The following is a 15478-nucleotide window of genomic DNA, read 5'->3' as shown; positions in this document are numbered from 1 at the left end:
CTCTAGCAGCAGGTCAGACTCACAATCTGTGGCTTCAGGCAAATGCCAGGGGCTGCTGTAAGATGCCATACATACACTGTCACTATTTAGTGGAAATGCCAGGGACTAGTTTGATCACTGTGCCCTAGTCATGTGACTACTCTTGTGGCCCTGCTGAGAGGACACACATCCTGTCAGTCACAGAAAGTAAAGAGTGAGTGGCAGGTGGGCAGAGATAAAAGGACAGTGGAAGTGTTTGTTCAGATGTGGGGGATTATGGGAAGAGAAGGAGAGAGTTACACACACGTATAGTAATACAGTCACATTCACACACACAGACGAGAGAACAGTGACACAGAAATGAACAGACAATGCTCTGAGACAAGTGACAAGGAGCCCCGCCTCCCCTCCTGCTCGCTTCTGCTATTGGCTCGTGCTCCCAGGCCGTCACGTGGTACTGCGATTGGGCACGTCCATAGAGGGGGGAAATTAGCCACGCCCTCTCCCAGAGTTGGTCACGTGGTTGTGAGACAGTCACTTCCTTAGCGCTTGTGTGTGTGTGTCTCCCCTGAGAGAGAGAGGCTGCTGCTGTCATAATAATAATAACAACGGGATTCCTGATCTGGGAGCCGAGCTGTGCTGCCGCAGGTGAGGGGTAGCGGCTTCACATCCCATCATGCACTGGGGGGAAGCAGATTTATCCCATCATGCACCTGGGGAGACCTGCAGCTCTTTTTACCTCATGTAACGGGAATAGGGTCTGTCCTAACCTGCAGGGGGAGGGGCAGTAGAAGGGGGAGGGGCTGTAGAAGGGCCCGCAATATACACTTTTGGGGGTGAGGCCTTAGCAGTGTTTATCTGCCTGGTCTGTAATGAGATTGTTCACCTTTAAATTAACTCTTAGTGTGATGTACAGAGGGATATTCTGAGACCATTTGCAATTGGTTGTCATTTTTTGTGTTTCTGAGTTATTTCTTTTTTTATTCGGCAGCTCTCTAGTTTGTAGCCATCTGGTTGCTAGTGTCCAAATTCCCCTAGCAACCATGCATTGATTTGAATAAGAGACTGGAATATGAAAAGAGGCCTGAGTAGAAAGATGAGGAATAAAAAGTAACAATTACAAGTAACAAGCTACATTTGTAGCCTTACAGAGCATTTGTTTCTTTAGATGGGGTCAGCGACCCCCATTTGAACACTGGAAAGAGTCAGAAGAAAAAGGCAAATAATTCAAAGCCTATAAATAAAAAAAAATGAAGAGCATTTGAAAAGTGGCTTAGAATTGGTCATTGTATAACTTACTAAAGGTTTACTTACAGGTGAACGTCCCCTTTAATGTCAGCATGAGGCTCTGTGTGACTGATGTGTATAAATAACGTATTTATTCCCCAGCTCTCAGCACACTGACTGTATGTTCCACTAGAGGGGAGGCTTCCCAAGGTGGGGCCCCGGGTCCCTCGGGGGTGTGTGTCACAATGATGAGCATGGATACAAAGCAAGTGGCTGACAAGATCCTCAATCTCACCCTGGAGACCATTTTCTTCCTGACTGGAGAGGTGAGAGGGTAACACACAACTAACAGGCCCCAGAGTAGTTACTATGACGGATCATCCTCCCTGGGGCCCAGTACCTGGCACTATGGCTACTTGCTAGTGATATACAGGTCAGGATCTTCCCTACCCACGACCCACCCGCAGTCCCTCCACCCGCGTCTGACTTCCGGGTTCCTTTTATAGACCTGCGCCGCCGATGATGTCACAAAAGGGGCAGGCGCGTCTATAAAAGTTCAAGTCGGAAGCCGCCATTTGTAAGGTCGTGGGCGAGGAGAGCCGTCAGAAGAGCTCAACCCGCACAGGGGGTTGCGAGGTCAGCCCGAACCCGCAGAACCACGGGTAAACCCGGAGTATCGGGCAGGCCAGCACATCACTACTACTTGGGATATACCCATATTTATATATCCACCCATATATATATATATATATATATATATATATATATATATATATATATATATATATATATATACACCCACATATGCAGCCTCAATAAACAGGAGGCTACTTGTTACTGTGTGGGGTGAGAATCCAATCAAAATAATGTTTGTAATGTCGGCAGGGAGGATTGTGGGAGACCTGGACTGGTTGAGAACAGAGTAGGGAGCAGCCAATCACCCATGGGACCAAATGGCCACAATAGATTCCTCTGTCTTAGACTTTTTCTGTTCATCCCATGAGGCGTGAGATTTATTCATCCCCCAGTGCAGGGGGTAAATGTGGGGTTATTGCTGGTTCCACTGAGAGATTTGTTGTTCCCAATACACAGGATTATGTTGTGGTGAAGAAGCAGAAGGAGCCAAATAAAAAGAGCGTCAGTTCCTGTGTATCAGAGGGGATGTGCCAAGTGAGGAATCCTATCCCAGCCCCTCCCCCAAACTCCCAGATCCATGAGAAGAACATTCTAGCGCTCACTCACACTATTGTCCACTTACTGACCGGAGAGGTGAGAGCGGCCGGAAATTCTATACGGGCAATGGAATGTCTAGAGAGTGGAAGGATGAGAGTGTGTTTCTCTCTCTGTAGGTCCTTAATCGCTGTAAAGATGTCTCTTTTGGCTTCACCATGGGAGAGCAAAGACAGCAATACCAGATGGAGAGTCAGCAGAGCCCCCTGCGTAAGTGCTTCATCCAATAAACTAGCACACACCCTGGAACATATCAAACTCATGATCTAAGCAGTGGGTGGGACTAGAACACTCTGATGGAAACTTAAAGTGGGAGGGGCAGGCAGTCTATCATTCAAGCAGTGGATGGGACTAAAACACTGATGGAAACTATTGGAAAGTGGGAGGGGCAGGGAGTCTGACTCAAGCTGTGGGTGGGACTAAAATACTCTGATGGAAACTTAAATTGGGAAGGGCATGCAGTCTGTGACTCAAGCAGTGGGTGGGACTAAAACACTGATGGAAACAAAGTGGGAGGGGCAGGCAGTCTGTGACTTAAGCAGTGGGTGGGACTAAAACACTGATGGGAATTGTTGGAAAGTGGGAGGGGCAGGGAGTCTGACTCAAGCAGTGGGTGGGCCTAGAATACTCTGATGGAAACAAAGTGGGAGGGGCAGGCAGTCTGTGACTTAAGCAGTGGGTGGGACTAAAACACTGATGGGAATTGTTGGAAAGTGGGAGGGGCAGGGAGTCTGACTCAAGCAGTGGGTGTGACTAGAATACTCTGATGGAAACTTAAAGTGGGAGGGGCAGGCAGTCTGTGACTTAAGCAGTGGGTGGGACTAAAACACTAATGGGAATTGTTGGAAAGTGGGAGGGGCAGGAAGTCTGACTCAAGCAGTGGGTGGAACTACAACACTCTGGAAACTTGAAGTGGGAGGGGCAGGCAGTCTGTGACTCAAACAGTGGGTGGAACTAAAACTGATGGAAAGTGGGAGGAGCAGGGAGTCAGACTCAAGCAGTGGGTGGTGTTGGAAAGTGGGAGGAGCAGGGAGTCAGACTCAAGCAGTGGGTGGTGTTGGAAAGTGGGAGGAGCAGGGAGTCAGACTCAAGCAGTGGGTGGGACTAAAACACTGATGGAAACTTAGATTGGCAGGGGCAGGGAGTCTGTGACTCCAGCAGTGGGTGGGACTACAACATCCTGATGCATTCCTGTAGGGGGAGGGGTAATGAGTCTGTAGCTCAGTCAGTTTCTTTTGAGCACCAAGGGGGCTGTCCTAGTGTTTGGTATAAGGTGCAGCAGCAAATATGGGTAACTTACAGTATATAACACTGTTATGTGTATGGAAGGGATTTGCTATCAGCAGCAGGTTAAATGATGTAAAGGAAACAGTTTAGTGAACTTACAGTGACAATAACTGATAAATGACTTGTCAGTTGTAAAATCACTTGATCATCTGAAATATGTGTAAAGTATAAACTGTCATCCATTGTATTTGATACTTCCCCTTTAATCAATGCAACGTAACAAGCCGTTCCCTCTGCTCAGCAGACCATGACTGTATAAATCCTGAGATCACCCGGAATGAGAGAGATTTGGAATGTGAGAGAGACTGTACAGATCCTCCAGAGAGAGAAATGCCCCCGGCTCCCCCTGCAGGTCAGTAATATATCTCTGGTGCATTCTACATCCATACACTTACTGTAGCCTACACTGAACACTAGTCTATAGTAGAGTCCTGCAGCGGGTCGGATACCCACGGGTCACCCGCAAAGACCTGGAGTATCCTGCAGGGAGCGGGTATAGACGTGGGTTGGGCCGCGGGTCTTCTCAATAGCAATTTTTACTCCTTTTTTCTGATAATGACTACTTCCTATGATGTCACTTCCGGATTACAATGACAGCACTTCCTGATTCTTGATAGTCAGCGAGTCCGGGTTGTGGATAAGGTACTTGCGGGTCGGGTAGCGGGTAAGAATGCGGGTCCGGGTTGCAGATTGCAGGTACGGGTCACGTTCCACAAAATGGACCCGCGCAGGACTCTAGCCTATAGTATGAAGCAGACACACCTCTGCACTTTTGTACTGTTTTTACTTTTCTTTCTTTTTTCCAACTGTACATATAGAATGTAAGCTGTGTTGGTTAGGATCAGTGCACAGGCAGTGGAGATGAGCATCTGCTTTTAATGCAGGTCAGTGAGATATAACATGAGAGAGAAAAGAATCACCAGCAACAAGATTCGTTTAGGTCTCCATGGAAACAGTTGTATTTTGTCCACTATATTGTTTGCAAAGTAATTGTCTGTTGCCGATCCGTCTCTTCTTATATAACTGTTATTAAATATATTATTATATTGACTGTTACGGAGCACCCGGTAGATAATATGAAGCAGATATGATTCACTAACTGAATATCTTTTCTAGGAGAATCCAGGGACACAAACGCTCCACTTACAACTCCCAGGAACCTTTATGTACAAGAGTTTCCAGGGGAAGAGAATAGGGTGACGCAGGAATATCAGGTAGTGAATTCTGTCAGTGTCTGTAAGTCTGTGCTACTCATTGGTGTAAATGAGACTTCTGTATGGGGGGGGCTTTGAGTGAAAGAGGGGGGTCTCTGTTATCTGTAACCAGAAATATAAAGTGATCCTTGTTCTGCTCACGGTTATGTTCCAGGTTAAACAAGAGGATGTGACGCAGCAGTGCAACAATGAGCAAATCCCTACAAATATACACAATACAGGTGAGATTCCTCCTACTCACACACCTGAACTGTTTCTACTTGCACACCCATAAAATCCCCTTTAACTGAAGAATCTTGTTGCCTAGTGATAGGGGCTCCGCCAACCTCCTAATACACGTGGAGAAGAAGCACACTGGCCCACGTCTGCAATTGCAGGGTACAAAGTTTCCGGTACGCCCCTTTGTCAAGCCCCGAAAGTGCCCTGAATTGCTGCACTTCCGCTTTAAGAATTTTGAATGGTTGTACCCTGCAATTGCAGTTGTGTGCTTCTTCTCTATGGGGCAGATTTATCAAGGGTTGAATTGAAAATTCTAATTTTTTAATGGTTAAAACTGTCAAATTAGACTAGGGAGTTGTTCAAATTAGATTTTTGAGGTTTATCATACTCTGGCCCTTTAAGAACTCAAATTTGATTATTCGCCACCTAAAACCTGCCGAATTTCTGTTTAAGTCAATGGGAGACATCCTGGGATCAATTCTGAGTTGTTTGCAGCCTTCCTGACAATCAAGGTTTTTTTTCGAAGAAAAACTGGAATTGAGTTTTTTTAAATTCAAATCTAATTCATTTTGAGTTTTTAGGTCGACTCCATTTATCCGAGTTTAAAAAAAAAAAATCGATTTTTGAAATACATTTCTACTGTTCAAATTTCGAGTTCATAGGAGTTTTTAAAAACATGAATATGAAATTGTACCTTTGATAAATGTGCCACAAATACACGGTGCTTTCCTGGTGCAAACAAGAACAAAATCGTATTGGTTGCCGCAGGAGATCACTGTCATTACCCAGATTAGTCTGGGCCAATATTTTTTTTTTCTTACCAGTTTCTCTTAGGCTCTTACACACGGCTGTTTTATTTTCTGTTTTATTTTTTTGAGCGCAGGAGTAGACACACTAAATTATTGAGAAGGGGGCTGTACTCACACAGACGCATGTATGCGGCAAACACAGGTGGGATGCAGCATGTTGCATTTTTCTGTGCATCCATGCGTCTGTGCTCTTACATACGGGCGGTTTTTCCTGCGCTCCCCTGCAGCTGAACGAAAGAAAGTGCAATGCAGGGGAGCGCAGGAAAAACCGCCTGTGTGTAAGGGCTCTTACTGACGAGCAGTTGTAGCTGCGCTCCCCTGCGTTCCGTTTTTCTGCGTTCAGCCGCAGCGCAGGAATAGACGCATTACGTTTTTTTTTCGAATGGGGATGTACTCACAGGCGCGTGTAGGCACCGAACGCAGGTTGAGACGCATTTTTCCTGCGTTCGGCGCCTACACGCGCCTGTGTGATACAGCCCCATTGGAAAAAACGTAATGCGTCTATTCCTGCGCTCCCCTGCGGCTGAACGCAGAAAAACGGAACGCAGGGGAGCGCAGCTACAACCGCTCGTCAGTAAGAACCCTTAGAGCCCTAATATCTAAAAATAAATAAATGAACCTTCAAGTGTTTTGATAATAAAGGCTACTATTTTATCCATTATATGTAGCTTTTATTGAGAATATAGAGAGGCAAAAGTAAGTAGCTCAGCCGTACGGCTTGTTTTTGATCACTGCTTTTCTTCTTTTCTATTATTTCTTTTTCCTTAGAGGAATCAAGTGACAGTAACTCACCACTCACAACTCCCAGGGACCTCTATGTACAAGAGTCTGCAGGGGAAAAGAATAGGATAACGCAGGAATATCAGGTACCAGCTGTAGAGTCTGTAACGGACCGACTCCATCAGAGACACTGGCATTAATAACATCATTGGTTTGAATTATCCCTTCTGTATGAGGGATCCAAGGCCGTTGTCTCAGGAGGGGGGTCTCTGTTATCTTATGATCTGAATGAAATGTAACCAGGAATATGGTGTAAGTGACTCACGTGCTGATATGTTTCAGGTTAAACAAGAAGATTTGGCCTTCCCACAGCAGGGCGACTATGAGCAAATTCCTGCAGAAATCAGCACAGGTGAGAGAACCTCCTACTAAAACACCCCTGTATAAACCCCGCCTCCAGAAATCAGCGCAGGTGAGAAAACCTACTAAAACACCCCTGTATAAACCCCGCCTCCAGAAATCAGCGCAGGTGAGAAAACCTACTAAAACACCCCTGTATAAACCCCGCCTCCAGAAATCAGCACAGGTGAGAGAACCTCCTACTAAAACACCCCTGTATAAACCCCGCCTCCAGAAATCAGCGCAGGTGAGAGAACCTCCTACTAAAACACCCCTGTATAAACCCCGCCTCCAGAAATCAGCACAGGTGAGAGAACCTCCTACTAAAACACCCCTGTATAAACCCCGCCTCCAGAAATCAGCACAGGTGAGAGAACCTCCTACTAAAACACCCCTGTATAAACCCCGCCTCCAGAAATCAGCACAGGTGAGAGAACCTCCTACTAAAACACCTGTGTACAAACCCCACCCCATCTAGTTTTTAGGAGTTCATGAAAAAAAACACCCTCCTCATTCTTTCCTTACTGCCAATTCAATTGCACTGGAAACTTGTAGTACTGGCAGTTTTCTCGAGGCACAGACGAGGAGACTATGCCCATGATGATCGGAGCCTGGGTAGAATTGGGTGCTGCCATATATGAGAATCAGTACAACCTTTATGTGGATTCATTCTGTCATCATTTGGAATCATAAAGTTAATTTATTGCCCATAGAGTACACTGGAGAAAATGTTTTTGTTGTTTCGTCTGCCTCTTAATTAACATAAGGAGTTAAAATATAAGTAACGCTTTAAAATAAGTGAGTGTAATATTGATGAGGGGGCTATTCTAAGCACTTTTTGTCATTTATATTCATTATTTATTTTGTTTTTATTCCAAGATATTAAGGGATACATGTACTGTTAATATGAATGAATTGTGTTACAACAGCGCCACCTGCTGGTCAGTTTCCCACCAGTCTGACCAGCAAGTAGTCAAGGAAGTTGTCAGGAGAAAGAAAGAGGCTGATGTTCTTCTGCTTAGGAATAAAATTAGAAACCTTTCTCACATCTTTCCTAAGCAGAAGAACATCAGCCTCTTTCTTTCTCCAGACAACTTCCTTGACTACTTGCTGGTCAGACTGGTGGGAAACTGACCAGCAGGTGGCGCTGTTGTAACAAAATTCATTCCTATTAACAGTACATGTATCCCTTAATATCTTGGAATAAAAACAAAATAAATAATGAATGTACATTACAAAAGTGCTTAGAATAGCCCCCTCATCAGTTTTACATTCACTTATTTTAAAGGTTTACTTATCCTTTAATGAATGTAATACATTTTATAGGTGCTAATGAATATAGTAAATAGCTTGTGTTAGTGAATGTACAGCGCTTATACATAATTCTCTTCAGCAGGCAGCTGGGAATTCCCCCCGGAAGAGCAACGTTCTGCATTGGAATTCCATGTGAGCAATGATCAAGGTGCATATGATGTTGGTGAGAAGGAACCTACAGAAAGTGATCCAGTGAGACTTTGTAACAATAATTATTCCTTCTATGAAGAATTCCGTCTCCTCGACACTCCCAGAGGCCCAACGGGAAGAGAGTATTCACCTTTCCTCTTTAATAAACCAGCCGATTACGCACAGAAACTTAAAGCCAACGGGGAAAGGGAGAAACCGTATTCATGTCCTAAATGTGGAAAAGGTTTTGCGGATAAATTGTCTGTGGTGAAACATCAGAAGCTGCACAAGGGCCCCTACTCTTGCTCCCAGTGCGGCAAAGGTTTCAACTCAAAGTCAAACCTATTTGTGCACGAGAGAAGTCACGCCGGCGAGAAACCCTTCAGCTGCTCCGAGTGCGGAAAGTGTTTCGCCCACAAATCGACTCTGGTTAAACATCACCTGTTCCACATGGGAGCCTTCACCTGCTCTGAATGCGGCAAAAACTTCAGCCAGAAATCCAATCTATTAGCCCATCAGCGGTGTCACACCGGCCACAAACCCTTTGTCTGCTCTGAGTGCGGCAAGTGTTTCAGCCAAAACTCCAACCTGATTACACACCGGAGAATTCACACGGGGGAGAAACCATTTGTCTGCTCTGAATGCGGCAAGTGTTTCTCTAAATGCGCCAGTCTCCTCGAGCATCACCGGACTCACACTGGAGAAAAGCCTTACGCCTGCTCCGATTGTGGCAAAGCTTTCGCCCGAATGACAAACCTTGTTACACACCAGCGGAGACACAAACAAGGACTGTGACTTCACTCCTTCCACACGTTCTCTCTAAATTCTACACCAGGTTACGCTTCAGTCGTGCGCCTTCCAACTTCTTTCGGCTGTAGATCCAGGTGTCTGTGCAACACCACAAAAGTCACCAATTTCAAACGCAGGAATCAAACAGCCGTAAGGCAGGATTTACTAAACTGCAAGTGTTATTTTATTAGCAGTGTGAGTACAATCCGGGGCAGATTTATCAACGGTCAGATTTCAAATTCATAGGAGTATTTTCTAGGAATGCAGCCTTTTCAGCAGGATTCCGATTCAGCCAAATCCTTCTGCCCGGCCGTAACTGAATTAACAATTCCCTAGTCGAATTTGACAGTTTTGGCCATTAAAAAAATTGAATTTCATTTTCAATTCCACCCTTGATAAATCTGCCCATACATGTTTCAGGCCCTTGAGAAAGGGCTTGGCCCGAAACATGTAGGGGCAGATTTATCAAGGTTTGAATTGAAAATTCGAAGAAAAAAAAAAAAAATAGTCCAAATTCGATTCGAATTTGAAAAGAAAATTAAAGGGGCCCTGGTGGCAATGATTTTTTAAAAAAACTTTATCTATACCTCCCAACATTTTGGAAATAAAAAGAGGGATAAAAAAGTTGTCTCACGTAGCGCGGCAAATTTTTTTTGACCACGCCTGTTTCTGTGGCCACACCCCCTAATTACCATGTTCATTTTACAAAATTTGGCAGGTTATGAAAGTTTGAACATATTTTTGTTTTTTTTTCAGTTCTTACAGTTTTGCTAATGAAGGCGAACCTGTTATCTGATATTGTAACAGTTACTTATTTGCTTATCTCGAAATTATCTCGAAATTGTTATAAAAGTATCTTATCTTCTGTGGCTGTTCTGGGCCCTCTGCCAAAAGCCAATTAAGTTAGAAACTTTGTTTCTTTTTCAGGCTTTTCAGTGCTGTGAAAAACGGGACTTTCCAGTACAAACGAGGGACTGCAGGTTGAGCTGTCTAAAGAGGGACTGTCCCTCTAAAAACAGGACAGTAGGGATGTATGTTTTATGGGGGGCCCTGGCACCAACATTTTTTTTTTACTTATGGGGGGCCCTGACCACCAATAATTTTTTTAAAAACTTTAATGACACCAATGTTTTTAAAAATGTTGTTGTCCGGGGCCCCCGTGATTTATAATGGCTGCCCTGGCCGGACTATCAATTGTCAGTGGCAACTGCCAGCTCTGAACTGGGCACCATCAGAACAGTGTAGTCTGGGTGTCAGATCCCTGTCTGTTCTGCTTTAGGGAGTCCATTGAGGCAGGGCTAGGGCCGAGGGGTCTAATAGGTTTATTTCTCCTTTAATCCAACTCTGCAGAGCCCACACTTATGATCCAGATGAGATTTCTAACTCCCTCATTCTAGCGACTGGAACTGTCGAAATGTATCATGTACTTGGCCTAAAACATGTAGGGGCCGATTTATCAAGGGTCGAATTGAAAATTAGACGTAACAAAAATTTTGAATTCCGAGCCATTTTTGTGTACTTGACTAGGGAATAGTCCAAATTCGATTCGAATAAAATTCGCACATTGAAATTGATCATGTACTGTCCTGTACCATTCGCCATCTAAAACCTTTCCGAATTGCTGTTTTAGCCTATGGGGGACCTATTAAGAGTCAATTGGTGGACTATTTTTTTTAAAGTACTTCGAATGAAATTTGATCTTACTTCGATTCAAAAAAAACCTTAGATTTTTCTTTTAATAAAAAACAAGGAAGTAAAAGATATTTTCCCCTTCCCACCCCTAATTTGCATATGCAAATTAGGATTCCGTTCGGTATTCGGCCAAATCTTTTGCGAAGGATTCGGTCGAATCCAAAATAGTGGATTCGGCGCATCCCTAGTTTTTTTTTTTATAACTCCCATGAACTCAAAATTCAACCGATCGAAATTTATTTGAAAACAAATCAAATTTTCTAAATACGGGTGAATAAGATTGACCCGAAAACTTGATTCGAGTTTCTTCTCCAAAAATCTTGAATGTCAGGAAGGCTACAAACAACTCCAAATTGATCCCAGGACGTCTTCCATTGACTAAAATGGCAATTTGGCAGGATTTAGGTGGCGAATAGTCTAATTTGCGTTCTTAAAGGGACAGAGTATGATAAATCTGGAAAATCTACCGTATATACTCGAGTATAAGCCGAGTTTTTCAGCCCCCAAAATATGCTGAAAAACTCTACCTCGGCTTATACTCGGGTCAAGCACAAAAACGGTCGCCGGCGACTAAGAATAGTCGCCGGCGTCCAAGAATAGTCTCCAAGAATATTCGCCGGCATCCAAGAATGGTTGCTGGCATCCAAAAACGAGACGCCGGCACCTCCAATGGGAGCAGAAACCCTCAATTTTTTGATTGAAACTTACCAGAAGCTGCTGCATTTCTCACCCTAGGCTTATACTCGAGTCAATAAACTTTCACAGTTTTTGGAGGTAAAATTAGGTGCCTCGGCTTATACTCGGGACGGCTTATACTCGAGTATATACGGTAATTAAAAAAAAAAAAAAAACTTAAACTGAATTAACAACTCCCTAGTCGAATTTGACAGTTTTGGCTGTAAAAAACTCAATTCAAAATTTGAATTTTCAATTCGACCCTTGATTAATTTTCCCATACATGTTTCGGGCCAAGCCCTTTCTCCCTTGAAGCCTGAAACATGTAGGGGCAGATTTATCAAGGGTCGAATTGAAAATTCGAAGTAAAAAAATTAGAATTTCAAGCTATTTTTGTGTACTTTGACTTTCACATTTGATTTGCATTTGAAAGAAATTTGAATATCGAAATTGATCGTGTGCCGTTTGTTTAAACTTGCTGAATTGCTGTTTTAGCCTATGGGGGACCTCCTAGAACCTATTAGGTTTTTTTTAAAAAATACTTCGTCAAATACAGCCTATTCACCCGGAAAAAAAAAAAAAATGTAATAAATTTCGATTTATTTGAATTTCGAAGTTATGGGAGTGCAAAAAAAATTTCCATTACTTTGAAACTGGACCGTTAATGTGCCCCGTACTGGACTCACACTGCTAATAAAATAACACTAAATCCTGCCTTACGGCTGTTTGATTCCTACATTAGAAATTGCTCTCTCAATGATTTTGGATTTTATTTATAAAGCTGATTTTGGATTTTATTTGTTTTGCTGAAATATATTCAACACGCAGCACAGTGTGTCCCTTATGTTACATAGACGTGCGCTAGTGATAAGCAGCTTCACCTGGGACCCCCAAGATACGGGACAAAGCTCAAGCCACCCCCTTTTGTGTGCAGAACCATCTGTTATGGTGGGTGATTCACATACACGAGTGGTGAGATTGTAGTGCAGCCGGGTGTGGGACACAAGCAGAAGAGGGTTTTGGGTTGAGATGTTGTGGGTTAGGGCTGTACCCACTGAGCGCTAGCTCACACGGCAAAGTGTTTCAATTTAACTTCACTCCCCATCCCATAGTCATTAACTGAATCATCACCCGGCAGTGCATTCCCCAACCTCACTGTCCTCACTGTGATGAACCCCCTACTCTGTTCCTTTAAATGAAACTTCTTTTCCTCTAGTCTAAAGGGGAGGCCTCTGGTACGTGATTCTCTTTATGGGTAAAAAGGTCCCCTGCTATTTGTCTATAATGTCCTCTAATGTACTTGTAAAGTCTAATCATGTCCCCTCACAAGCGCCTTTTTTCCCCCAGAGAAAACAACCCCAACCTTGTCAGTCTCCCCTCATAATTTAACTCTTCCCTCCCTCTAACCAGTTTAGTTGCACTTAGTCTCTGCACTCTCTCCAGCTCATTTATATCCCTCTTAAGGACTGGAGTCCAAAACTGCCCCCATACTCCAGATGAGGCCTCACCAGGGACCTATAAAGAGACACAATTATGTTTCATCCCTTGAGTTAATGCCCTTTTTTATACAAGAACTTTATTTGCTTTAGTAGCCACAGAATGACACTGCCCAGAATTAGACAACTTGTTATCTACAAAGACCCCAAGATCCTTCTCATTTAAGGAAACTCCCAACACATTGCCATTTAGTGTATAACTTGCATTTATATTATTTTTGCCAAAGTGCATAACCTGCATTTATCAACATTGAACCTCATTTTCCAGTTTGCTGCCCAGTTTTCCAGTTTAGACAAATCACTGTGCAAAGTGTCAGCATCCTGCATGGAACCTATAGTTCTGCACAATTTAGTCTCATCTGCACAAATAGAAACAGTACTTTCAATGGCACCTCCAGGTCATTAATAAACAAGTTGAAAAGCAAGGGACCTAGTACAGAGCCCTGCGGGACTCCACTAACAACACTGGTCCAATTAGAAAATGTTCCATTTCCCACCACTCTTTGTAGTCTATCTTTTAGCCAGTTCTCTATCCAGGTACAAATACTATGTTCCAGGCCAACATTCCTTCATTTAAAGGAACAGTAATGTCAAAAAATAAAAAGTATTTTAAAGTAATGAAAATATAATGCAGTGTTGCCCTGCACTAGTAAAACTGCTGTGTTTACTTAAGAAACACTACTATAGTTCATATAAACAAGCTGCTGTGTAGCCATGGGGGCAGCCATTCAAGCACAGGATACACAGTAGATAACAGATAAGTACTACTATAGTTTATATAAACAAGCTGCTGTGTAGCCATGTGGGCAGCCATTCAAGCACAGGATACACAGTAGATAACAGATAAGTACTAGTATAGTTTATATAAACAAGCTGCTGTGTAGCCATGGGGGCAGCCATTCAAGCACAGGATACACAGTAGATAACAGATAAGTACTAGTATAGTTTATATAAACAAGCTGCTGTGTAGCCATGGGGGCAGCCATTCAAGCACAGGATACACAGTAGATAACAGATAAGTACTAGTATAGTTTATATAAACAAGCTGCTGTGTAGCCATGGGGGCAGCCATTCAAGCACAGGATACACAGTAGATAACAGATAAGTACTAGTATAGTTTCTATAAACAAGCTGCTGTGTAGCCATGGGGCAGCCATTCAAGCACAGGATACACAGTAGATAACAGATAAGTACTACTATAGTTTATATAAACAAGCTGCTGTGTAGCCATGGGGGCAGCCATTCAAGCACAGGATACACAGTAGATAACAGATAAGTACTACTATAGTTTATATAAACAAGCTGCTGTGTAGCCATGGGGGCAGCCATTCAAGCACAGGATACACAGTAGATAACAGATAAGTACTAGTATAGTTTCTATAAACAAGCTGCTGTGTAGCCATGGGGCAGCCATTCAAGCACAGGATACACAGTAGATAACAGATAAGTACTACTATAGTTTATATAAACAAGCTGCTGTGTAGCCATGGGGGCAGCCATTCAAGCACAGGATACACAGTAGATAACAGATAAGTACTACTATAGTTTATATAAACAAGCTGCTGTGTAGCCATGGGGGCAGCCATTCAAGCACAGGACACACAGTAGATAACAGATAAGTACTACTATAGTTTATATAAACAAGCTGCTGTGTAGCCATGGGGGCAGCCATTCAAGCACAGGATACACAGTAGATAACAGATAAGTACTACTATAGTTTATATAAACAAGCTGCTGTGTAGCCATAGGGGCAGCCATTCAAGCACAGGATACACAGTAGATAACAGATAAGTACTACTATAGTTTATATAAACAAGCTGCTGTGTAGCCATGGGGGAAGCCATTCAAGCACAGGATACACAGTAGATAACAGATAAGTACTACTATAGTTTATATAAACAAGCTGCTGAGTAGCCATGGAGGAAGCCATTCAAGCACAGGATACACAGTAGATAACAGATAAGTACTACTATAGTTATACAAACAAGCTGCTGTGTAGCCATGGGGGCAGCCATTCAAGCACAGGATACACAGTAGATAAGATAAGTACTACTATAGTTTATATAAATAAGATGCTGTGTAGCCATGGGGGCAGCCATTCAAAGGAGAAAGGCTCAGGTTACACAGCAGATAGCAGATAAGCTCTGTCTGTCTAATGATGTTATCTTTTATCCCTAAGTTAACCTGTGCCATATAGCCGTTTTTCAATTTCCGAAATTGCTACACAGCAGCTTGTTTATATGAACTATAGTAGTGTTTCTTAAAGCAAACACATCAGTTTTACCAGTGCAGGGCAACA

At 43.2% G+C, this 15478-nt stretch overlaps 1 protein-coding gene across 9 annotated transcripts; it reads left to right on the top strand.

Moving 5' to 3' along the window:
* Positions 1-468: 468 nt before the first annotated feature.
* On the top strand, positions 469-9863 carry LOC108710063 (gastrula zinc finger protein XlCGF48.2-like). 9 transcript variants are annotated; one of them, XM_018250446.2, is made up of 10 exons: positions 470-627; positions 1369-1532; positions 2299-2475; positions 2556-2646; positions 3965-4075; positions 4843-4937; positions 5092-5158; positions 6734-6831; positions 7028-7097; positions 8478-9861. In XM_018250446.2, the coding sequence occupies exons 2-10, from the start codon at positions 1452-1454 to the stop codon at positions 9320-9322; spliced, it is 1635 nt and encodes a 544-aa protein (XP_018105935.1). In that variant the 5' UTR covers positions 470-627; positions 1369-1451; the 3' UTR covers positions 9323-9861. The 9 variants fall into 9 exon arrangements, with proteins under 9 accessions (XP_018105939.1, XP_018105935.1, XP_018105936.1 ...); XM_018250447.2 differs by having other exon boundaries at positions 4840-4937; positions 8481-9861; XM_018250444.2 differs by having other exon boundaries at positions 4840-4937.
* The last annotated feature ends 5615 nt before the right edge of the window (positions 9864-15478 follow it).

The sequence above is a fragment of the Xenopus laevis genome, chromosome 2S (assembly GCF_017654675.1).
Source record: "Xenopus laevis strain J_2021 chromosome 2S, Xenopus_laevis_v10.1, whole genome shotgun sequence".
NCBI lineage: Eukaryota > Metazoa > Chordata > Amphibia > Anura > Pipidae > Xenopus > Xenopus laevis.
Note: the sequence above shows the minus strand (reverse complement) of the source record. Positions and strands in the feature narration are given on the sequence as shown.

Excerpts from the sequence above, each read along its gene's own strand:
- LOC108710063 (XM_018250444.2), top strand. The coding sequence starts at position 1,452 with ATGATGAGCATGGATACAAAGCAAGTGGCTGACAAGATCCTCAATCTC. Across the intron at positions 4,076-4,839 it reads GCCCCCGGCTCCCCCTGCAG|GAGAATCCAGGGACACAAAC; the intron begins GTCAGTAATATA and ends TATCTTTTCTAG. Across the intron at positions 5,159-6,733 it reads TACAAATATACACAATACAG|AGGAATCAAGTGACAGTAAC; the intron begins GTGAGATTCCTC and ends CTTTTTCCTTAG.